This window comes from Daphnia pulex, chromosome 4, assembly GCF_021134715.1.
Source record: "Daphnia pulex isolate KAP4 chromosome 4, ASM2113471v1".
NCBI classification, from domain to species: Eukaryota; Metazoa; Arthropoda; class Branchiopoda; order Diplostraca; family Daphniidae; genus Daphnia; species Daphnia pulex.
In genome coordinates, this window is record NC_060020.1 from 6,499,943 (window position 1) to 6,524,407 (window position 24,465).

The 24,465-nt window shown below is 38.7% G+C and overlaps 1 protein-coding gene across 2 annotated transcripts in view; it reads right to left on the reverse strand.

Annotated features, from left to right (window-relative positions):
- Positions 1-14,969: 14,969 nt before the first annotated feature.
- LOC124192847 (protein slit-like) overlaps positions 14,970-24,465 on the reverse strand; it is a 68,431-nt gene continuing 58,935 nt past the window's right edge. For both annotated transcript variants that reach the window (XM_046586341.1, XM_046586340.1), the window contains 22 exons: positions 24,262-24,333; positions 24,063-24,134; positions 23,710-23,853; positions 21,294-21,365; positions 21,032-21,195; positions 20,785-20,938; positions 20,543-20,689; positions 19,902-19,973; positions 19,718-19,789; positions 19,172-19,618; positions 19,011-19,082; positions 18,775-18,846; positions 18,518-18,681; positions 18,210-18,426; positions 17,996-18,135; positions 17,752-17,921; positions 17,465-17,672; positions 17,168-17,402; positions 16,861-17,096; positions 16,574-16,764; positions 16,355-16,502; positions 14,970-16,277 (listed from right to left, as the gene is read on the reverse strand). In XM_046586341.1, the coding sequence (XP_046442297.1) occupies positions 16,051-16,277; positions 16,355-16,502; positions 16,574-16,764; positions 16,861-17,096; positions 17,168-17,402; positions 17,465-17,672; positions 17,752-17,921; positions 17,996-18,135; positions 18,210-18,426; positions 18,518-18,681; positions 18,775-18,846; positions 19,011-19,082; positions 19,172-19,618; positions 19,718-19,789; positions 19,902-19,973; positions 20,543-20,689; positions 20,785-20,938; positions 21,032-21,195; positions 21,294-21,365; positions 23,710-23,853; positions 24,063-24,134; positions 24,262-24,333 (3,496 nt within the window). In that variant the 3' untranslated portion in view covers positions 14,970-16,050. The remainder of the gene's footprint in view (positions 16,278-16,354; positions 16,503-16,573; positions 16,765-16,860; positions 17,097-17,167; positions 17,403-17,464; positions 17,673-17,751; positions 17,922-17,995; positions 18,136-18,209; positions 18,427-18,517; positions 18,682-18,774; positions 18,847-19,010; positions 19,083-19,171; positions 19,619-19,717; positions 19,790-19,901; positions 19,974-20,542; positions 20,690-20,784; positions 20,939-21,031; positions 21,196-21,293; positions 21,366-23,709; positions 23,854-24,062; positions 24,135-24,261; positions 24,334-24,465) is intronic.

Below are 24,465 nucleotides of genomic sequence, written 5' to 3' on the forward strand. Positions count from 1 at the left end.
AGAAAGTTAAAAAAAAAAACACAGTAACTCGGACAGAAACAGCACCAATAACCTGCAGTGGAACATTCCATCCTTTAGTCGTGGCTCTTGCAGGGGAAAATTGGATGATTTGGTCTAAAATCTTGTTTAGAAAAGGTTACATCCATAATAAGATTCAAAATAAATTGAAATAAAAGTATAACATTATTTAAAAAAATGGAAAAAAAAACATCTTACCTTGAACCAGAAGGGCAGCAACCTGCCTTGATGGAAGTCTTACCCCTTTGTCACGGGTCGACTTGAGTAGAATCATGGGAGACTTAAAGGTATGCTCCGTAAAGGGGCTTTCCATCCAGATGGCTTCTGGTCTCATCTACGTTTTCCATTGATTCAAAATAAATTAATGCTAATCGAAGATTTCCATTGTCTCATCTTGACTTGCGTTTTATACGAATGTTTGCAGCGTATACTTCAAACGTTTCTCGCAAAATCTCTATTGTAATTGGAGATGGGTACCAATCGGTACAATTTTTTACGAACAAGATCTAAATTATAATTAAAGAAAGGAAATTGTATATTTCTTTAGATCAGAAATACTTACAGCAGTCATTTTCAGCCAAAGTATGAAAAAAGTTAAAGAGTCAGTTTAACACCGGATCACACTTGGTCTAATCTGTGAAGAGGAAAAACAGAAACAATGACAATTTCTGCAACGAGTTCAACTATATGTAAAAAGTACGTTAAATATTGTTTACTTTGTAATTTTGAGTTGAATGCAAATTATGCCAACACATTTCCAAACTAATTAATAGTCCAACTAACTAATTAATAGCTTTTCACATTTCTAAGCTTAGATTAAATTTAACTTCCAGATAGCATGAAAAACTATACAATTAAGTCAGTTTAACACTAGGTCACACTAGGGCTAATGGGGGAAGAGGAAAAATGCCACATATTTGCACGACCTATTTATGTTATGTGATGTCAACGAACTTCTAGGCGGCAACTGAAGTTTAATAACTATTAATTTCTTACCAGATCCTGCACTAGTTTTTCTTGCAATGAAGGAACTGGTGCACTTTCTTGTTATAGGTTCTTTTAATATAGGCTGCGAACATCAGTTGTATTGTTTTCGCGAGATAGCAAAGTAATTTCTCGAGGTAATTGCAGAAGGTTTTCAATAAAATGTTGTTGCTCATTTTATTGACTTCTTTAATTATATAAAACCGTTTTTCAATTTTTTCGGTCGGTAATAAGTTGAGGCTCTAAATTTCTCGGTAAATTTTTCTTGGCGCTTTATCCTTTTGGTACAGAGGTCCTATTCAAATTTTTTTTTGGGGGGGGATCTTGAACTTTGCTTGCATAATGTAAAAACTGCAATCCTTCACCTCCACTTTGGGCATTAACTTTTGTTGCGTGACACAACTGCAATCTCGAATTCGGATACTAGCTCTTTAACTTTTGAATAGCTCAGGATAGGATCAGATGTTAATTCAAGAAGACGGCCATGTAGCCTCGCTTCCACTTGTGTTACATCAAGATGAATAATGCTAATAAAATCTATTGATAGAAAATATATTAATTGAATATTTTTCCATTACTTCTTACATTTTTTCCTGTTTTTCAAACTCTTTAGGACTAATTAAGGCAAACTTCAAGGAATGCTCCGTAAAGGGGCTTTCCATCCAATGGCTTACGGGCTCCTCTGCGTTTTTCATTAATTCAAAGTAAATTAAATTGGATCGAATATTTCCATTTCGCCAGCTATAGGTTTGATCATGTCATATACTTTAAAAGGGTCTTGGACATTCAGGCCAGCGAATTTGGCCTCTCCTTGCCTAAAAAAGGCATTGATGATAATCAGTTGATATGCTGTGACTGGGTTGTGGGACAAAGAAGGTTTCGTTGACGTAACAACGTTTGGCCTTTTTCAGCAGCTTTATTTGCTTATCGAAAGTTTCTCTCAAAATATCTTTGGTAATTGGAGCCAATCAAGGAGTACTATTTTTACGTATCAGACCTAAATAACAAAAAAATAAAGAAAATTGTGTAAGCAGTTAACAAAATATAATTTTTTAGATAAGAAACACTTGCAGCACTCATTTTCAGCAAAAATTTCATTTGAAAAAAGTATATGTTGTTTGGGGTAAGGCCAAGAAGCCACTTTATCCAAGAAGTCAGTACCAAGAAACCACGTTAGATTATCCAAGAAGCCAATCCGGTAGCGGCTTCTCGACCTACTTCTTGAGGAATGACTTCTTGGATCTTCTGGCTTCTTTTTCAGTTGGTATTCAAGAAGCCACAATGAGTTTCTTTTAATAAAAAACCCCTTCAAATAGAACTATTTCCTTCCAAGTAGCTACCGAGAATTTTTCTACTTTTAGCTGTTTAGTATTTCTATGATTGGTAGTCATAAGGAAGACAACGAAGATGTTGGACAACTACCAGTCTGCCACCTTCCTCAGTCAGGCAGTTCTTTTAAGAAGCTATCGCGGTTTATTATATTTGATTGTTCCTTGACCATAAATAATTTCTCTCCAACATCAATTAAGGTATGATTATCATAATAATTGCTTTTCACAATTCCAATATTAGATTACATTTTACTTCCAGGCGACAGCTGAAGTTTAATTACTAATAATTTCTCACCATATCCTGAACTTTTGAACTGGTTTTTCTTGCAATGAAAGAACTGCTGCACTTGCTTAATGTAACAGACGTGAGAAAAACAGGTCTCTTTAATAGCCAAAATTCTAGAGATCCGACGAATTAACGAAGTAAATATATGTACATATGCTCCTACACCAGTAGTCCAATTTGCTCTACCCTTAGCGTATTCCCTTATTCCATAACCTCCATATGGACAAACTGTTGCATCAATTGTGTCGTCCCAAATTTCCCGGAGATCGTGTGGTGCATTGTGACTTACTGTATCTTTTTGACAAGTATAATCAAGTTCAAATGTACCCCTGACAACCAGGTCACATTGCACAGCAGAATAATTTGTTTTGTTTGTTTATGATATGTGAGAAAGTTTTGTTTATGAAATGTGAGAAAGTAGAGGATGTTCAAAAAGAATTGTAAGGCAAAGTTACTTGTGAATGACAGCCAGTGAATAAGATAGCTCTTCCCAGCGCCTGAAATCAGTGGATGGACATGTGTAATTGGCTAGATCTTAGTTTATTTATTATGCTCTATTCAACATTCATCACAAAAGATTATCATGATTTAGAGAAGGAAGAGGTAAAAATGATCTGTTCTGAGGCATGCAATAAATTTTATGAAAAATGGGTTGGTGACCAGAGTTTCCACTTTGTTGTTTTAAATTTTAACACTAATTTGGTGGTTTTGAAAAGTCGTTGGTGTGCAATTGGTGTTGGTGTTTTTATTGTGAGTTTTGGTGTTTTCGAGGTTTCGTAGTTTTTTTAAAGTTTTTTTTTTAATTTCTGAGAAGGTTTTGGTCTTGGGGGCCGTTCAAATACGACGTCAAGGCCGTAAAGGGGGGGGGGGGAGGGGGATGGTCTTAATGTGACGGGAGTGTGACGAGGGGGGAGGGGGTAGGCAACACCAGACGTCCTAAGAAAAAACAAAAGGTGCTGCCATAATAGCTTTTTTTGCAGTCTGCAACCTTTCCAGTTGCTTTTTGGTGAGGCCAACGACCAAAGAGTTGCGGTTGTCGAGGAGAGATAGGAAAAATGCCGGCAGTGGCGTCATGGTCAAGATACTTGTGGATGAAAGCGATGCGACGTATGTGATAAAATCACGACGGCAAAGGTCACTCACATGTTTATCCACCTTGAGGTTAGCATCAGATGACCCCAAGATTTCTTTTCATAGCACATTCATTTCATATCACATATCACCTTCAATATTGATTAAGGTCATATTTGCTCATTCACCGGCACCAAGATAAAACCAAAAACATTTATTTCACATTTTTATTGCAGACTTCATTTCTCGGTTAAATATACTCTTAATATAAAGTAATAAAATGAAAAATGACTAAATGAGTCCAATAAACTGCCCGTCCAAACACCATGAAGTGAAGCACGAAAGCAATCTTCTGAAATTAAAATATTTTGAAACAGTCAAACAGACAGTCATAACAAGTAAAAGATTCGAAAAAGATTTGTTTTTGATTAGTGTGAATATTGCCTTTGCCTCCCTTTCCTAGTGGCTAAAACTTGCTACATCATTATCTGCTGCCTGCTGGTGGTATATCTACTCTGGATTCTGGAATAAGTGCGGCTGGGTCGGTGACTTGCCAGACTTGGTGGCGATTTGACATCCTTCGTTCCTTTCTTTTATCTCTTTGGAAACTAGGGCTAAAATATAGGCTACTCTTGTAATAATAATTTTATGTAGTTTATTGGGATTACCATTGTCAAGAGTTTATCATACATACATATATATTTAGATGTTAAGAGCTCGACAGATGTTAAGAGCCATCAGTGTATCTCTAGATTTTGAGAGTAAAAGAAAGAGCTTTATCCTTTATCAACCGTCACGATGGCCATCAGATACAATGGAGGGCGATAGAGGAGATAAGAGAGTTCACTTCATTTTTATGGACAAACTTCTTGCTTTGTTTTACGCAGACAGAAATAGTTGTGGATTATTACCAAATGAAGGACAAGAATACCCCGATTTAATTCCTAAAGATTCACCATTTTTTTACATTCCCGATGGAAAATACAACCTGTATATGCAAATCTAAAAAAGCAATGACAGCGTTTTTTGGAGCAAATACCATGTTTAGTCTTACTTGGGACAAAGATAACATTGGTTTTGGGAATTCATAAAAACAAAATACGGTGATGCATTTAAAAGTGCACCTAAAGGAGAAGTTTGTTAGAAGTGGGTCAAGGAGCTTCATGAAAAACAAGTAAGAGAAAGGCGAGCAACATTACCTCAAGAAAGAAAAAAATGCTGGATATACATTAGCAGGATCCAATTTTTGTGGCCCAAAATCTTCAATGGATTTTTCCATTGAATTTGAGTGCTAAATTAAATGCAGTTTTTAATAACATGGAATATTTTCAAATATGTTTGATTCTCCTTTCTTAAAGCTTCTCTTTTGAAAATGTGTGTTGCTGTCTTGCTGATGATCCCGAGTCTGATGGACATATACCTGCTTTTAGTATGGAATTCATTGATTTTAAGGGTGCTGTTAAATGTGTTATGATTACGAAAAAAAACCTTGTTTTTTTTTCCTCTACTGCATTATCTGTAATTGGTTTTAATTAATGCATACACATTTATGAAAACTGAGAAATAATATATAATATTAAACATAATATTTTCTCCGTAATCATTTTCAATACTCATCAGCGGCGTTTACATCAAATAATAGTTAATATCGGATTTAGGACGCGAACTCACATATTTACAACAACATTTTTCATATCGCATTTAAAACAGAACATATAAAATAAAATATCAATTTCATGTCAAAATAATGTAAGAAAATTGATATCTTTAATTATATATGATAACGACAACCGTCATTATGTCACATCAAAATTATATAAGACAAATTGTGTTATTTAGGACATCAATAATCTATTCAAAATTGAATATCTATACATTTTCATACCAAAAAAAACATCAATTTCATATTACTTTTGAGATGTAATAAAGTGTGATTTTTTACACATATAATGGACATCTTTATTACATCAAATCCGTGATATCCAAAATGTTACACAGATGTAATGTCAATTTCATGTCACACTTTCCGGCAAGAATGTCAAAATGACATAAGCAATCAAATTTATATAAAATTGACATGATGGACTGTGCTACCTGGGTTACGTACCAACGACTATGTTAGACTATTTGTCAATATCACTATTTAATGTATGCTAACAGACCAAATTCCTTAGAAAAAGAAGATGACAATGAATTTAATATAATGATTGACAATTAATCAAAAGCTAATACTGGAGATGGCTGGTCTTGTCCAACATATTATGAAAAAAAAATTGTAATACCTTTTATAAAACGAATCTTGAGTTTGAAAGATGCTGTAGGTAGTGAAGTTTTGAAGTACTTGGACTAAGCTCTTATCCCCAGTGTATTGAAACCATATATTTATAAAATACAAAGATCTAAACAAGATCCATTAATTACATTGGATGAGATATATGATCATTCATTCGAAGAAACTAATGTCGGTAAAAATCGTACCAGAAATAGAAAATATCAGGCATTAAGCGATGCATTAGATGAGATGGAAGATGTAAAAAATTATTGGGATCGTCAATCTATATTACATCCTGATGCAAGGTCTTTTGCGTTTACGTCATTTACTAAATTTAACGATGTAAATTATTTAGAAAGATGGTCCAAAGGAATGGTTATTTTCCAATGTATTGACAAATTTAATAAGTTTATCATGAATTATAATGATGGATTCAGAAATTTTGCCAATTCATTTTGTAAACGCCCAAAGGCCAGGATATAGAGTTACTGAAATATTGTGGTCCTGGAGTCAAGGTCCTACCAAAGAAATATGGTCTAACTATGCCAATGCGATGGTACCTTATGCAGTTCACAAAAGTTATGAATCAAGTACACATAAATTTGATGGAGTAGATTGGGATTTGGGAACCCATCTATGCTATATGGCCTACATTAAAATATTCCTCTAGACAAAGTCTAGCCTGGCCAAAGAGAAATTGATAAAACTTACAAAACATTTGAAGAAGCAGACGAAGCAGCTAGACAAATTATTACACAACAACCACTGGGACCTGGTAGACTAAGTGAAAAATATTCAAGAACAGATGATACAGAGGAGGAATATCAAGAAAAAAACCTAAAATAGAAGAATACGTGGAGAATGTATTTCAAGATGAAGACGAAGTTATTCGTCCTGCAAGTCTAGACACAGCAAGACATGTCGGAGAGAAGCTTGAGCAAGAGAAGTTGGTCGATCAAAAGAAATAAAACAGGAAGAAGAAGTTATTAGTTGAAGTTGTAACTGAAACAGTTGAATCAGAAGAGATGGCGCTTACAAATAAAAATACGACGGAATCTGGGCAACTTGTTGGTGGTGTATCAATAGGATTGGAACCATCACGATCATTAATTAGTTTAAACAGTCATTATTTTACTTGTGATATAGTTATTCGTGACTTTCAATTACTTGATTACGCTTTTGATGCTAGTGCGTTAGAAGGTCCATGTTTACAAAGAAATGATTGGACTATTGACGAAACTAAGGGGATAGTAAATTTTAATGTTTTAGACAGATTTACAATGGGAAAAAGAGTAGCGGCAAGTGCAATTCCATTAGATATTGCTTCTATTTGTTTAGATAACAAAGCAAGATATGATTCAGCCAATATACCTTGGAATAAAATTAAATTTATCGGAGGAAATATTGCAGTACATAAACCAAGAAATAAAGAAAATCAAACTATCAATCAAGCTCGTTTAGCTTACAGTCATGCTAGTCCTGGAATGAATAACGTTAATCGTAAAATTATGTGGAAAATGTACGACAGAGAAAGAGATTATAATTGGATTTATGATCTAAATTATACCTGAAGGGCAGATAACTGCACCTGATGTTACAAAACTTGATCAAGCAATTTCCAGAGATACAGCTAAAATAACCCAAGTAAAATTTTTAACAGAATCAACTGATGCAAAGAGAAAAATTAAGTTGGGGCAAACACATACTGCTTGGAGCAAATTTGGCGTAAAACAGTTTCTCCCTTCAACTATGTAAGTTGATGACACATAGTAATTAAATGGATTTATCTAACACAAATTGGGATAGATTATAGGAATCAAGGAATGATCATCACGCTTTAAGTGATGAACTACTAGAATTCCTTACGATAGAATAGCCATATTATGTAATAAATCCATCAGAAGACCTATGTTTTAATGATTTAAGAGTAAAATCTTTAGCTGATTATCCACCAGAAGAATAACTTGCAAATATATCTTTCGTTGGGTTAAATTATCCAACAATGAAACCAGTCTGGGAATTAAATAGGGAACTTCGTGTATCAAGGTTAAGTGCAACAGATTTTGCAACCACACCATAGAGTGGAACATCCGCTTTTGGATTAACACATTCGGTTCCATACAAAAGTTCTTTGGCAATTCCTTCTATTGCAGATTGTAATACTTCGTCACATTGTGCAATGATTCATGTTCCTCCACTTCCTTTTTAAGATGGAAAAACAAATTATTCTGCAGTGCAATGTGACCTGGTTGTCAGGGGTACATTTGAACTTGATTATACTTGTCAAAAAGATACAGTAAGTCACAATGCACCACACGATCTCCGGGAAATTTGGGACGACACAATTGATACAACAGTTTGTCCATATGGAGGTTATGGAATAAGGGAATACGCTAAGGGTAGAGCAAATTGGACTACTGGTGTAGGAGCATATGTACATATATTTACTTCGTTAATTCGTCGGATCTCTAGAATTTTGGCTTAAAGAGACCTGTTTTTCTCACGTCTGTTACATTAAGCAAGTGCAGCAGTTCTTTCATTGCAAGAAAAACCAGTTCAAAAGTTCAGGATATGGTGAGAAATTATTAGTAATTAAACTTCAGCTGTCGCCTGGAAGTAAAATGTAATCTAATATTGGAATTGTGAAAAGCAATTATTATGATAATCATACCTTAATTGATGTTGGAGAGAAATTATTTATGGTCAAGGAACAATCAAATATAATAAACCGCGATAGCTTCTTAAAAGAACTGCCTGACTGAGGAAGGTGGCAGACTGGTAGTTGTCCAACATCTTCGTTGTCTTCCTTATGACTACCAATCATATTAGAAATACTAAACAGCTAAAAGTAGAAAAATTCTCGGTAGCTACTTGGAAGGAAATAGTTCTATTTGAAGGGGTTTTTTATTAAAAGAAACTCATTGTGGCTTCTTGAATACCAACTGAAAAAGAAGCCAGAAGATCCAAGAAGTCATTCCTCAAGAAGTAGGTCGAGAAGCCGCTACCGGATTGGCTTCTTGGATAATCTAACGTGGTTTCTTGGTACTGACTTCTTGGATAAAGTGGCTTCTTGGCCTTACCCCAAACAACATATACTTTTTTCAAATGAAATTTTTGCTGAAAATGAGTGCTGCAAGTGTTTCTTATCTAAAAAATTATATTTTGTTAACTGCTTACACAATTTCCTTTTTTTTTTGTTATTTAGGTCTGATACGTAAAAATAGTACTACTTGATTGGCTCCAATTACCAAAGATATTTTGAGAGAAACTTTCGATAAGCAAATAAAGCTGCTGAAAAAGGCCAAACGTTGTTACGTCAACGAAACCTTCTTTGTCCCACAACCCAGTCACAGCATATCAACTGATTATCATCAATGCCTTTTTTAGGCAAGGAGAGGCCAAATTCGCTGGCCTGAATGTCCAAGACCCCTTTAAAGTATATGACATGATCAAACCTATAGCTGGCGAAATGGAAATATTCGATCCAATTTAATTTACTTTGAATTAATGAAAAACGCAGAGGAGCCCGTAAGCCATTGGATGGAAAGCCCCTTTACGGAGCATTCCTTGAAGTTTGCCTTAATTAGTCCTAGAGAGTTTGAAAAACAGGAAAAAATGTAAGAAGTAATGGAAAAATATTCAATTACTATATTTTCTATCAATAGATTTTATTAGCATTATTCATCTTGATGTAACACAAGTGGAAGCGAGGCTACATGGCCGTCTTCTTGAATTAACATCTGATCCTATCCTTAGCTATTCAAAAGTTAAAGAGCTAGTATCTGAATTCGAGATGGCAGTTGTGTCACGCAACAAAAGTTAATGCCCAAAGTGGAGGTGAAGGATTGCAGTTTTTACATTATGCAAGCAAAGTTCAAGATCCCCCCCCCCCAAAAAAAAAATTTGAATAGGACCTCTGTACCAAAAGGATAAAGCGCCAAGAAAAATTTACCGAGAAATTTGGAGCCTCAACTTATTACCGACCGAAAAAATTGAAAAATGGTTTTATATAATTAAAGAAGTCAATAAAATGAGCAACAACATTTTATTGAAAACCTTCTGCAATTACCTCGAGAAATTACTTTGCTATCTCGCGAAAACAATACAACTGATGTTCGCAGCCTATATTAAAAGAACCTATAACAAGAAAGTGCACCAGTTCCTTCATTGCAAGAAAAACTAGTGCAGGATCTGGTAAGAAATTAATAGTTATTAAACTTCAGTTGCCGCCTAGAAGTTCGTTGACATCATGTGTATATTAGTTTTGAAATAACACAGTAAAAACAGTATTTAAGGTGTTTTTTACATAGTTGAACTTGTTACATAAATAGGTCGTGCAAATATGTGTCATTTTTCCTCTTCCCCCATTAGACCTAGTGTGACCTAGTGTTAAACTGACTCGTTGCAGAAATTGTCATTGTTTCTGTTTTTCCTCTTCACAGATTTGACCAAGTGTGATCCGGTGTTAAACTGACTCTTTAACTTTTTTCATACTTTGGCTGAAAATGACTGCTGTAAGTATTTCTGATCTAAAGAAATATACAATTTCCTTTCTTTAATTATAATTTAGATCTTGTTCGTAAAAAATTGTACCGATTGGTACCCATCTCCAATTACAATAGAGATTTTGCGAGAAACGTTTGAAGTATACGCTGCAAACATTCGTATAAAACGCAAGTCAAGATGAGACAATGGAAATCTTCGATTAGCATTAATTTATTTTGAATCAATGGAAAACGTAGATGAGACCAGAAGCCATCTGGATGGAAAGCCCCTTTACGGAGCATACCTTTAAGTCTCCCATGATTCTACTCAAGTCGACCCGTGACAAAGGGGTAAGACTTCCATCAAGGCAGGTTGCTGCCCTTCTGGTTCAAGGTAAGATGTTTTTTTTTTTCCATTTTTTAAAATAATGTTATACTTTTATTTCAATTTATTTTGAATCTTATTATGGATGTAACCTTTTCTAAACAAGATTTTAGACCAAATCATCCAATTTTCCCCTGCAAGAGCCACGACTAAAGGATGGAATGTTCCACTGCAGGATATTGGTGCTGTTTCTGTCCGAGTTACTGTGTTTTTTTTTAACTTTCTATTTCCCATTATTTCTGGACTATACCCTTGTGCTAGTAATATATTTTTTACTTTTTATATTCAAGGCCTCAACGATTTTTCTCAATACGTGCAACAACTACAGAGTGGAAAGTTTCTCTTGAACGAAATGGTGGCGGTGGTGCTAGTGGAGACGCGTACTTCAGTGGATAACCTTAAATTTTCCGCAAATTTTGAAGTTCCAATTTTTTTAAGGGGGGTGGATCGATCATTTCCTTGCAATGTTAAAGTGGGATAAACATCTTTAACTTTTATTGAGCTTATCAATAAAAATTTAACTTTTTCCAAACTTTGGCTGAAAATGACAACTCTTTTATATTTATTTACTAAGTAAGACTAAGTATTTCCAATCGAAAATTTTTTTTGTTTACCTGTACAATTTCCTTTCTTTTATTGTAATTTAGATTTTGTTGGTACAAAATTGTACCCCTTGGTTCCCGTCTTCAATTACCATAGAAATTCTGAGAAAAGCGTTTGAAATATACTGCCCGATCAAACGTATAACTTGCAAGGCAAGATGGGACAATGGCAATATTTGATCCGCATTAATCATATTCGAATTAATTAGAAACGCAGAAGAGTCCGATAGCAATTTTGATGGAAAACCCCTTTATGGAGCATACCTTAAAGTCTCCCGTTCTAGTCTACATCTATCAAGTTTTCCCGTGGAAAAGGCATAAGAGTTCCCTCAAGGCAAGTTAATGCCGTTTCTGTCCTAGGTGACGTGTGTCGAGAAATAACGAAGATGACTTTTAATTTCAATCCGAATGTATTGAGTACAATTTCAGTTTCGGACATTACGTTGTGAGCGAAAGATATGGGTAAATTGACGAGAAAGAGAGACCTGTGGTAGCGATGTCGAAATGTGTTCTGTATGTGAGAGAGAGAAATGCGACCTGTCGCGATGCGAACGAGCCCAAGTCTTGTCTCCAATCAAGTCTTGTCCAAATCCCCATGTCTTGTCTCCCATTGAATTGGTAACGAACCCATCCACCCAGGCCTCTTCAAACAGCACCCATCCACCCGTGGTTGGTAGGGTGACAAGATAAGAGAGAGAGAGAGACAAGAATTGGAGATATGGCATACGACGCGTCATTGACGTTGCCGTGCGTCAGGATTGACACCCTAGCGGTGTTGTACCAAAGCGCAAAAGCCGCTGCGGTCCCAACCCTACTCACCTGAGGTGCGTTAGTGAATATGCCAAATATCAGTTAGGCGGACTTTGCTGGGTTGCCAAATTGCTTTTAACACTCAAACACTGAATTACACACACACTTAACAGTTAACACTTGTTCAAGCAAGGGAGATCTATTCTTCTGGCCATTAATTTTTGATTGATTGAATGATTGAATAATTGAGAAAAGAATGGAATCGATGTAAAAAGCTGGGCTTGGTTGGCTATCGATAGTTGGAGTTCGGAAAAAAAATTAATGGCCAGAAGAATAGTAGATCTCCCTTGCTTTTTTGAAAATCGGTCGCTAGATAGCGTGGCGAAATGACGTCTGTCAATGGCGAAAATCTTCAGAAAATGACGAAAAATTTTCAAGATTTTCTATTGCCAATATCTCTGCTAATAACCGTTTAAAATAAAAACGGGGAGAGAAGTATCTGGAGGGGGGCAAAATCTTTCATTCTAAAAAATTAGATTTGTTATTAAAGGTCTGGTTTGCCCGAAAACTGATGTCAAAAATCAGTAAAAACGCTACAATTTCAGGGGGGTCCCTTAGTTTTCATTTAATCACTTATAAACTATGCTAGCTAGAACATTACAGATTTCACCATTGTGTTTTCCGTAAAATTCTGCACAAAATGGTTTATACGGGGACTGACTGCGATGCCTTCGTCACCCTTTTCCGAAAATTGTAAACCCCCAAAAACCCCAATTTTCGCCTCATTGAGTGGTGGACTCAGTGTTAAAAAGTGAGTAGCGGCCATTTACTTTTTGACGGCTGTGATTTTCCCAGATCTGATAACAGATGGCGCTACATTAAGTAAATATCAAACCCCTCAAAAAGCCATAGTAAGAATCGGTTAAAATAGAGTGACCTTTTTTAACGTTAGGTCAATCCCACCCACATCTTAAATTACAAACTTACATCTAAAATTTAACTAACTCTAAATTCCGAAGGCGCCCAAGGGGCTTTATTACATTGTTTATTTTGTATTGATTTTTCAAAATTTAGGAGTGGGAAGTCTGGAGAGGGAAATAAAAGAGATTCGTCTACATCAACTGACTCAATTGACCATTGACTAGCATCTCCAGCATTCTAGCTCCAGAATTCCAGCTCCAGCATTCAGCTCAAGCATACCAGCATCTCCATACATCTTCTGAATATTCAAGTCATTTTGGTTCTGCGGAATTATTTCCTGCAACCAACTATTCTGATTGTTTTCAAACAACCCTAGTTCTAAAATTATAAAATACAGGATCGTGATCATTAAGTGTTGAAGAAGTATAACCTTAATGAGTGAGTAAGGTTTTTATTTACCTGGGGCTATGTGGGGCAAAATCTTTAAAAAATTTTAAAACTGCTTTATGTAGTACAAAATTACATGGATTTCCCATTTTTTTTTTACATTTGTTATAGGGAATTTTCTCTCTTCTTCAAATATTTTTTCTGGATTAATTTGTTTCAACCCTGTAATTAACTACAATTTTTTAAATGAATAAATCTTTTTTGTCGTACGAGAAAAAGAGCGATTCCAAGTTACCCCAACTTGGAACAATTCACTTTTTTTATTTTTAAGCTATAATTGAGTAATACATAAAAAAACTGAGATAGCCATTGAATAGAAAATTTTATTTCCTATCCATTAGTTGTGCACAAATCGTGAAAAATTATAAGTAAAATGCATAAATTTCTGTGAAACAAAAATGTTCTCGTTTTTTAATGACGTTCCTTTAAAATGTACTTATTTTAGTTTAAACTTTTTGCTTGATTTCTGTGAAAAAAATTTTCACTTATAACTCACAAACCGGGGCTATGTGGGACACGGGGCTAAAATGTACAGGGCATTTTTATCTGTACAATTTGTTTAAAAATTCAGAAATAAATACAGCGTATTTTAACTGATGTTTTTTTTATCCTCTAAACTTTTTTTCCTGAATTTCTGATTAATTTTGAGAGTTTTATGGGAAAAACAAAAAAATCCGAATCGGAAAAAATTTTTTGGACGTTTAGTTTTAAATTTTTCATACTTCTTTAAATATTTTTATAAAACCCAAATAGCTATTTGATAGGGTTTTTTTTTATAGTTTAAGCACGATATAAAATTAAAGGTACACTCTCGCGCTATCCCAGTCTCTTGGAAGAAACGGCGGGTGTTCAATAAAGGGTCCCAAGATTCCCCGCCAGGTTCGCTAGGTTAGTGGGCCCCTCGCCTCTCGGGGGTATAGCAAAAATAGGGGTTTTTCGTTCTTAATCATATAAAATTATTAATCAATGAGGCCAGAAATTTCATTTAAGCTTTATTTCATTCCAGCTATCCTTTAATACCTAATTCATGTAGATTAGGCAATTTTTTATATGTTCAATTTGTGATTGAAATTCGCATTTTTTTGAAATTTGCGCCAAAAAATCAAATTAAATGTATTATGTATTACTTATTTTTGTTTATTCTATTTTAAAACATTAAATATGAATTTTAAAATATTAAAAATGAACTTTAAAATTAATTAGTAGTTTCAAATTTGATGCTTTTTTGGTCAGATTGACTGTACTAATGCGTGGCCGTGATTTTAATGGCTATGGTTCCAACTAGCGTACATACGTATCGTCAGCCCTGGACACCAGATCCGACAACGCCGATCTTGGCCATATAGCTCTGTGAAAACCTAATTTCATCAATTTTATATTAATTATTACTTGCCTAAATGATTCAACAATGAAATTGCTACGTGTTCAGTAATAGATGTATTAAGAGACAGGATGTTCTGATGAATATTGTGTCTAGTTGGCTACAGATAACGATGACATGGGAAGAGGAAAAGAAAACAGAGGTATGAGTATTAGTGGCAGCAATCCAATGGAAGTGGAAACCTGACAGAACAAAGTTCAAAGTTCGGCATTTAAAGGTAACACAAGAATGTCAAACAAGAAGGAGTGAAGTAGGGGGGTGGGGTGGAAGTGGGAAAAGCGGAAAAGGAAATGAACGGGCGATTACAGCATTTGTTTTTCTTGGCACCGCTGCTCAACGCTACCGTGTAATAATATTTAAATTCAAACTTCCGATTGACAAAAAAAAAGGAAACCCACATAACGAGGGATTTCAGAAAACAATAAAAAAATGGTGAGGGAAGAAGAAAAAAGGCATATATATGTACTTAGTTCAGTGAAATCAATACCAAAACGGGAGTTGACCAACGGGAAAAATGATTTTCAGAAATAAAAGGAGGGGATTTAGGGGGGAAATGTCACTGTGTGAGTGAGTGTGAAAGTGGCAACAAAATGGCCAGCGTAAGCACAGACATTTCTGGGGGTGCCCTTTCCTATGCATATACATTTTAAAAAACTACACCCGAAATAATCATTATGCGTCATGACTTTGGATCGATTCATGGATCCTTTCAGTCAACGTTTTTTCTTGTTCTTTGCCTTTTCGGACTGACATTTTGGTTTTATGTGTTTTTTTTTTTGTTCTTTTTTTCTTGATTTCGATTAGCTAAATATACACCGATGTCCAATTATTTATACTTCGAAGGGAATCAAAAGAAAAGCGACATGGAAAGGAATTGCTATCAGACATCATATAGCTCGAATAAAAGGAAAAAACCGATAAAAACGAAGCAATACATAAACGAAAATATTGTGGGTTAAAAAATAAAAGGCTACAAGAGAAAAAGAGGGAGGATAATAAAAAAGAGTCAAATTGCTAGAAAATGGTTACTTGTTACATACTCATCGATTATTATTTTGTCACCGTTTACCCTCGTTCGGCTACTGCACTTGATTTTGCGTGTCCCTGTCGCACGTCGATTAGAGACACTTTCGAGAACAGCCGCATTTGCGGACAATCTCGATTTCCTTGGTGTAGCGAGTTCCGTCGTTACAGATGAGCTTCAGGCGACGTTTCTTGGAGCGACGAGGTCGGCAGCAATCGGAACCGCAATTACCGCTGCAAACGGAATTCCGGACAGGCTTGGTGGAGCGGCATCCGTGTTCCATGTAATAGTCGCGATATTGTTCTTTCCGGCAAGTAGGGGCTGTGGGAATATTGCAAGACGTCAGTCAACATACTAGTTCACAAGTTGATTCTTACATGGACTCGTACTACACTCACCGGTGTCGCAATATTTGCCTCCCCATCCAGCTTGACATTTGCAACTGTAATTCTTGCCGTCTTTCTTGGACACGCACTGACCCTTGCGGCATCGATGATCCTTGCACGGGTCGTAGGAAGTCAGCACTGAAGTCTTAAGCGTGTTCATCTAGAAAGAAAACATTAAATCAAAGAAGAATAAAGGCACAATCTTTTCATGTTTGTAAAAAATATCCTTACATAGCTCTGGGGCTGTGCGGCACTGTCTTTCACTTCACGCTGTGCATTGTCCTTCTTTAGATTGTTCGCTTTAGGCTTGATCATTTCGGCGGCCGTTTCTTCGGATTCAGAGTTAGCACAGCCAGGGATGATTCGATTTTGTTTTGTGGCTGCCTGAGCATAATCTGTCAGCTTACCATTGATCCATAATTCTACAAACACGAAACACGATTTTGTTAAAAAAAACAATCAACACGAAAAAATAAAGTCAAGCGGGTTGGAAACCAAAAATGAAAAAAGAATGGAACCTTTTATGCATCCCCTGAAGCTAGTAGTGTTTCGCAGTTGCCACTGTCGAGCGGCTTTCTCAGCCGCTTCGTTTGGTAGGCCTCCGATGAATAAGGGAGTGCTTAGACGCAAGTATTCGTGTTCTCCTTCATTTATCATGGAGCGAGCGTTGCCCTGATCAACACGTAGAGTAAAGTTCTTCTTCTGTGAGAGCAACTCCACTGTGTGGTATCGACCGTCGGACACTGTTTCGTAGCTAAACGAATCGAAGATAAAGTAAACATTAGTTTTAAAACGCTAAAAGACAAATGCAAATCGGTTACAAACCTAAACATGTTGGACACGGGATAGTTGCCGACATCGTAGCTGACGCGAATGCGGCCGCGGAACAATTCGACGGCTATGTGCTGCGATTCGCCGTTGTAGATCAAAATTCCGTTCTCTTCTTCGGTTGAAAAGATCATCGTGATGTTGGCTTCCGGTTTGGTTTTGAGCGAAGGCATTTCAATGTAGGAGCCGTTTTGGGCGAAGCTTACACTTGTTAGAAACTCGCATCGCTTTCCTGGATGAGCAAACATTCAAAGATTTTACAAAATTTTACAACGGATTGAAAGCGGATCTTACCAGTATAGCCCGAAGCACATTTGCAAATGTAATCGGTCAATCCTTGAGGTTGGAAGCAAATGCCATTCTGGCAATCGTGCTGTTGACAAGGGGAAGTTTGAGGGTATAGCAGACTGACCATCGGAGAGGCCTCGCAAAACTTGCCAGAAAATTCAGGCGGACACTTGCAAGTGTACTCGTTGATACCGTCAACACAGGTCCCACCGTTCTAGTGTTTGATTTGCAAAATGTGCAATCAACAAATCGATTCGCTATAAAATCTGGTTTAATAATTTTCTGGGCCATACCTGACACATGTGGCTGATGCAGTCGTCGTTATTAACGGTACAGTTTTCTCCGCTGAAACCAAGAGCGCACTGGCAGGCATAGTGATCGCCGCGATCCACACATGTAGCTCCGTTTTTGCAAGGATTGAAATCTTTGGTACAGAACTGGATCTTCTTTTCGCAGTAAATTCCTGTCGGGGGTAATAAAAAAATTAAATTACGTAAAATGAACATGAAATTAGAGTAAACCTGAATAAATCAATACCTGTGTATCCGCTCTGACAATCGCAGCGGTAAGATTCGACTTGATCGACGCAGGTGGCGTTATTAACACATTTGTGATCGAGACAGTCGTTGATGTTAGTCTCGCAACGATCCCCCTCGTAGCCGGCCGAGCAGTGGCAACTAAATTAATCAAAAGCAAGCGCTTTGTTAAAACTGTAAACTTTATGTGAAAAGGAGGCGAGGCAGTAGCATACCTAAAACGACCTTCTTCCAAAACTTTGCATATGGCAGAGTTGCGGCACGGATTGCCGTAACAAGCGTCGATGGCGGATTCGCACAACTTTCCGTGATAGCCGGGGGCACAGAGGCACTCGTAATCCCTCTCGCCCGTCGGCCGACAAGTGGCGCCGTTCTTACAAGGGAAAGTGTAGCAAGTGTCGCACTTGGCCAATACCTCGTTGGAAATTTTTCCTATTGGAGAAAAAGCGGGAAAAAAGTGCAAAAATTAGACTGCAATTGGTGGAAGCGCAAATGACTCAATTTCATTTCATCGGTCAGTTACCTTTGCACTGGAAGTGATCAGCGGGCGAAGTGAGAAGAAGTTTGTCTCGCAACAAGATGGGTTCGGCGCAACGGGCGATGCCCGGCTCGACGTAGTCTCGTTTGACCCACTCGGCCAGCCAGCGAAGATTGCAGTCACAGTAGAATGGATTTGAGCCAAGAGCCCTGGAACGTTCAAATACAATCATTAAAAAAACGTGTGTCGGGACGAGTGAGAAATGGAAAAGCCCAGAAAATGAAATCAAAATTTCAAATTACAAGTGGGTGATGGATTGCAGATCAGTGAAAGCGCCTTCGGGGATCATGGATACGTCGTTTCCGTGCAACGACCTGAGATTTAATAAAACGAAGAAGAAAAGAAAATGGCAATCAACACGTTAGAAACAACGAGTCACGTTGCGTTGGCACGTACGCATTATATCTCGATTTCACTCAAGCCGAATTGCTAAACCAACAAATGCTCACGCAACGACACGCGAAAAAATCAGACTTACAGTATGCGAAGAGAGAGCAGTCCGGAGAAGGCGTTCCTTTGCACGCACTGTAGTTTGTTATAGCTGACGATCCTGTAATCAAGAAATCAAATGCAAGAACCGTCAGGCTTGACCGAGTTTTTTTGGCACATGCCGCAATCAAAAGGCGACCCGAAACTTACAAGCTGGAAAGTTTGGTCAAGTTGACGAAAGTATTGTTGGACAAGACGGACACCATATTGTTACTCAGGTCGAGCCTAGTCAGCGACCGTAAATGGCTCAATCTCTCCGACTGGATGGACTGGATCTCGTTCACGTCCAAGTACAGTTCAGTTGTTTCCGGCGGAATGTTCTTGGGAATTTCACGCAACTTGGCCCGGCTGCAGCGAACAATGGTGCCGGTGCAAGTGCACTTTGGCGGGCAGTAATCCTCACCAAGGCATCCCTGATCATCCAATTCGGAGCAGCGAAACTCGAACGATGGCATGTCCTGCAATGGAATGTCCTTGACACGAGCCGGGCTGGCGCAGCGGGGCGCTCCAGTGCTCAGTTCTTGTTCTTTTTTCCGCAACCAATCGCCAAACCAGGCCATGTGGCAATTGCAGTGCAGCGGGTTGCTCAAAATATTCCTGTTGATCCAATCCATTTCAAAACGTCACCAAAGGCAATCAACACGGTGCCGATCAAGACGGCACCGACCAATTCACGGACGTCTAAGATATACTTACAGCGAAGTGAGAGATCTCAAGTAATCAAACGACCCCGGGGTGACGCACGTGATTTTATTTTGGAACAGCGACCTAAAAAGGAAATGGGTGTTAATCGGCGTGTTCCTTCTTCAAGATACGAAACAAAACAAAAAAACCAAAATATTTTTAATACAATTATTTTTGAAAAAAGGGTACGACTTACAGAGTCCGCAAGCTGACCAGGCCAGTAAACATTTTGTTGTGGATTTCCTGGATCATATTCTCGGCCAAGTTTCTGTTTAAGAAATAAATTGCGAGAATGCAGAATTGAATTACCGGGGCTGCTAGAGACGCGGGGCAATTAGACAAAAGAAGAAGAAAGAGACACGGAACGAGGACAAGGCGAGGTCACGAACTACTTTATAGGCTCGTCTTAATCATAAAGAAAATAAAAATAACGGCCGTGGTCCAGTCATATAAAGCGGGATTATTGCGGGCGCAAACCCATCTTGATGTCACGACTAGGACTCATCCGTGCGAGACAAAGCCGCTGTCATGCGTTAATCACGCGTCTCGAATTGCCCAGTAGTTGTGAACAACAACAGCTTGATGGCCAGAGAGCAAAAACAATAAACAACAGCAACAACAACAACAGTCAAAAGGGAAAGACACGCAGTTGTATGGAGAGAGAATAAGAGAGAGAGAAAAAAAGACTCGGAGAAAGAAACGATCTTTTTTTAATCCGCTCAACAACTGCGTTAGAGACTTAGATCCCTTGCGTTGCTGCGATGATGTTGCCCGAGGTATATACTGTTATTGCGTTTCTTTCATATAATCTTTCCACGACACGACACAACAACTTACAAGTCAACCAGCGTGTTGGCCCCTTCGAAGGCTCCGTTCTCAATGGCGGAGATTTGATTCCGCCTCAAATCAACTTTAAGGAGATTGGGCAGATCTCGAAACATGCCATCCGCCTTGATCCTCACGATTTGATTGTCGTTCAAAATCCTGTGGGAAAGAAAAAAAAACGTCAGGAATGGAACATAAAAAGGAATAATAGAATGCGTCGTAATAACAATCGAAAAGGTTAGATGATTATTTACAGTTCGGTGGTGTAAAGAGGAAGTTCACGCGGAATTTCCTTTAGTCCTTTATTGGAACAATCAACAATGGTTCCTTTGCAGGAACACTCAGTCGGACAGGATGGATCATCTTCGCACGGGCTGATTTCCAACAAATTGCGCTCCAAGTCACGATCTGCACCAATCGCAATCAAATGTAAATCATTCAGCATTTCAATTAGTCGTTTCAATCAACGTCACGGGGACAAAAAGGGAGGGCTGGATTTACCGCTGCAGCGCGATTTTTCGTCTCGCAGGACAGAGATGCGACGCCTCTGCATCCGGCGCGGAGATTCGCACCGGACTCCGGAAGTTTCGACCGGTTTGCGGTGCAAGTAATCAGCCAGCCACGTCAGGTAGCAATCACACAAGAACGGGTTACGTCCAAGATGCCTGGAATGAAATGAATCAAAATAAAATTACACTCTCGAGCGGGGTGACGGCCTTATATTTGCATTAATTAATAAATAAATATGACGGGGTTTCCTTACAGCGTTTGAATGTTGCGCAAGCTGTCGAACGTTCCGTTGAGCATCGTTGGGATGTTGTTGTCGTAAAGCGATCTGTAGTAGGATGGAACAAAAGAGAAACCACAAGAGGTCAACGTACGACAAGCATAAGGATTCGGGTACTAATTGCATATAGGCAGCAGCCAGCCTAGTAGGCGTGGACCCTGTGTCTTGTTAGGTCGTCGACGAAGCTTTTGGTTTATTATTATGATTATTATTTTTTTCTTCTTTTCTGGTGGGACGCTTCTTGCTGGACCTCCTCGGTAACAACGAAAAAAAAAAAAAAAAAATGAGGAAATGAATTGAAAAAAGAGAGGACGGAATTTCGCTGTGCCGCCAGAGCCGCCACAATTGGATATCGACATTGGGCAAACGATGAGCAAGACGGGCCGGCCCCTGTCCGAAGAAGCTCTGCGAGTAAAGGGAGGCGGAGGCGCAGGTCTTATGTAAATGCAGGCTTTTAGTCCCGCAACGCTAATTAAATCAAATTTTTTTTTCCAGGGGAGGGGGAGAAGAGCGCACAAGCTCCGCTGATGCCGCCGAGTGTTATCTTCTCTCTAAATTTTCTGTGAGCGCGGGGGTTTGGCCACTTGGCGTGACTGGACTCCATCCACTTGACGGTGAATGCAGTTCCGTGTCGGGATCGAACTACCTCATAAAGGATATATTCATCTGCGCAGTCCTATCGGTGGGCTCTATCACAAAACTAAGCTCGGGAAAAGAGAGAGAGAAAAAAATGTCGAATAATTCGAGCCATCTTCAAAAGAAACTTGGGAGTTCAATACTCGAGGCTTTAAAATGCTCTCAGGGTCATCCAATCCATCCATCCGTCCATCTAAACGCCACGCCTCTTGATACCTTTGCCCCCTAAACTTGGCTAGCGGGAGTTTGTGTAACCAGAGGGTTAAAAGAGTAAAGTCAAAAATTTAACCAAAAATAAAAATAACAAATAAAAGAAGAAGAAACAAAACAGCCGCGTGTGAATGGGTGTGCAAGACGACAGGGGGCAAAGCAAACAGGATGGGGGTTGAAGCGTTTCCTATATACAAACAGGTCACGAGATCCCCCAATCTCGGCGGGCCAATCTCCTCCGCTCTTTAAAAGGTCTTTGAATTTGAGGTGGGCACCAGCAGCCGAACGGGCCGACGGAAGGAAGGAGGCGGATGAGAGAGAGAATTTGCTCTTCCAAGGGATTTATTATCAACAACATCCAAGCTATATGGATGAGAGAAGCCTCGACTGTAAACATTTCCTCAAAAACACAATGACGACCCCGGGAGAAATGGGCCTTGAGCGTGAGCGTCTATAACTAAGAGCGGGACGAGATGAAAGAGAAATATCTACACAAATGTTGGCTACTAGACACACGACGGTGGACGTAGAGACACACAACCGCCCGAGATTGCCTTTGTCCTCGCTTCGTCTCCTCCACTTTTTCTCGCTCAGATTGGAGCTCCGTCCTCTTCTTCTTCTTTTTTGTTCCCCCTTTCTTCTTCTAGCTCTTTTTCGGACTCATCAGCACCCAATGAGACAGCCAGGATTTATAGCACGCACTCTCGTTTCCGGAACGCTTCCAGCGCGACCCCATCTCTCATGCTCCTCTTTTTTGTCTTTTTCTTCTGTGTCGAGCTACTACTCCCACCAGGAGCGAAGGCTACTATCCACTCCTACGCGCAATAGGAGGGCATGAATCAATCGACGAAAGAAAAAAAGAAAAAGAAATACACAACTACACACAAAAAAAAAATCTTCCGGTACTTTTCTCCCGTCCCTGGTGCAAGACAAGCCGCCACCCTTTTTTTTATCTATACTCTATTCTTCTTCTTCTTCTTCTTCTTCTTCTTTTAGACACATATTATATATATGTATATGGTGCGGGCTGGCTGGCTGGATGCCCGAAGCCGGCTTGATCGGTTGTGTGTGATGACGAGAGCAAGACAAGACTGGCGCGTCCTATCGAGGGATCGAGGGGGGGTGATCATTAGTGGGAGACCCGACCAGCTTGGGTGGGTGAGGGACCAAACAAGTAACCGTCAGAAAGTCAGCCGAATGGGAAAGGGTCGTCGTAATTCGACAAGACGAGTATTTGCCGGACTCCACCTTGATCGTTTCCCCTCGACTTTTTTTTCTTCTATTTACACCGGAGCGCGCGCCCGGGTGAGGCCAAGTCAAATCAAGGGAAATTAAGTACATAATACTACGTACACTCGAGAAAAGAAAAATGGAAAAAGGAAAGAAAGAAAAAAAAAAGTTTCTTGATGAGACTAGACATACGATGAGAACGTTTGATGAAGAAGCAGACAGTTGAGTATGTAGGGAAAAAGGCGGATGAAAAAATACAAAAAGGAAAGGAAAGAAATGAAGTCTGAGAGAGTCTGAGGATTAGTTCGTGTCTTACAGCAGATTGAGATTGTGAAGATCTTTGAAGGAGTCTCGCCGGACGCAGGAGATACGGTTGGCATTGAGTAGAAGGAGCTGCAACGACGTCAGACCGTGGAACATGCCAGCCGGAAGTTCGGTGATCCGGTTCCCGTATAAAATCCTATTGAGAGAGAAGGAGAGGGGGTTGGAACATGGCAACAAAATTTGTGTCAATGAAAATCCGCTCTTGCTTCGTCTCTCGCTCGTTTTCTATAGACTCGGCCAAATGGAATCAGATGCGGGAAACGCATTTGAATCCAAAGATAAAAGATATCTAAAGGGAGAATGGAAGGAGAGAAAAGGAGATAGGAGGAGAACGTCCAAACTTACAGCGATGTTAGCGATTTCAATCCGTGAAAGGCGTCGCCGGCGATGGAGCTGATCTGGTTGTTGCTCAAGTCCCTGCACGACGTGACCATTCCGTGAAGGCGCACACGCACACAAAGAGAAATGCGGAGAATTCGACTCGTATAAATAAATGCCAAAAACACAAGCCGACAAAATGTCTCAACGAAAATGTTGTACTTACACTCTCTTGAGTTTCTTGTAAGCTGCGAACGCTTTGGCAGGAATTTCGGTTATCTGATTCTGTTCCAAGCGGCTAAACGGGATAAATTCGTGAAAAGAAAAGAAGAAAAAAAAACAAAAAAAACAAAAAAGGAAAAGATTATTTCAAAGTGGAATTTCTCTCGCGGATAAGTCGGACAAAGTATTCACGCGGGAATGGCCGGCT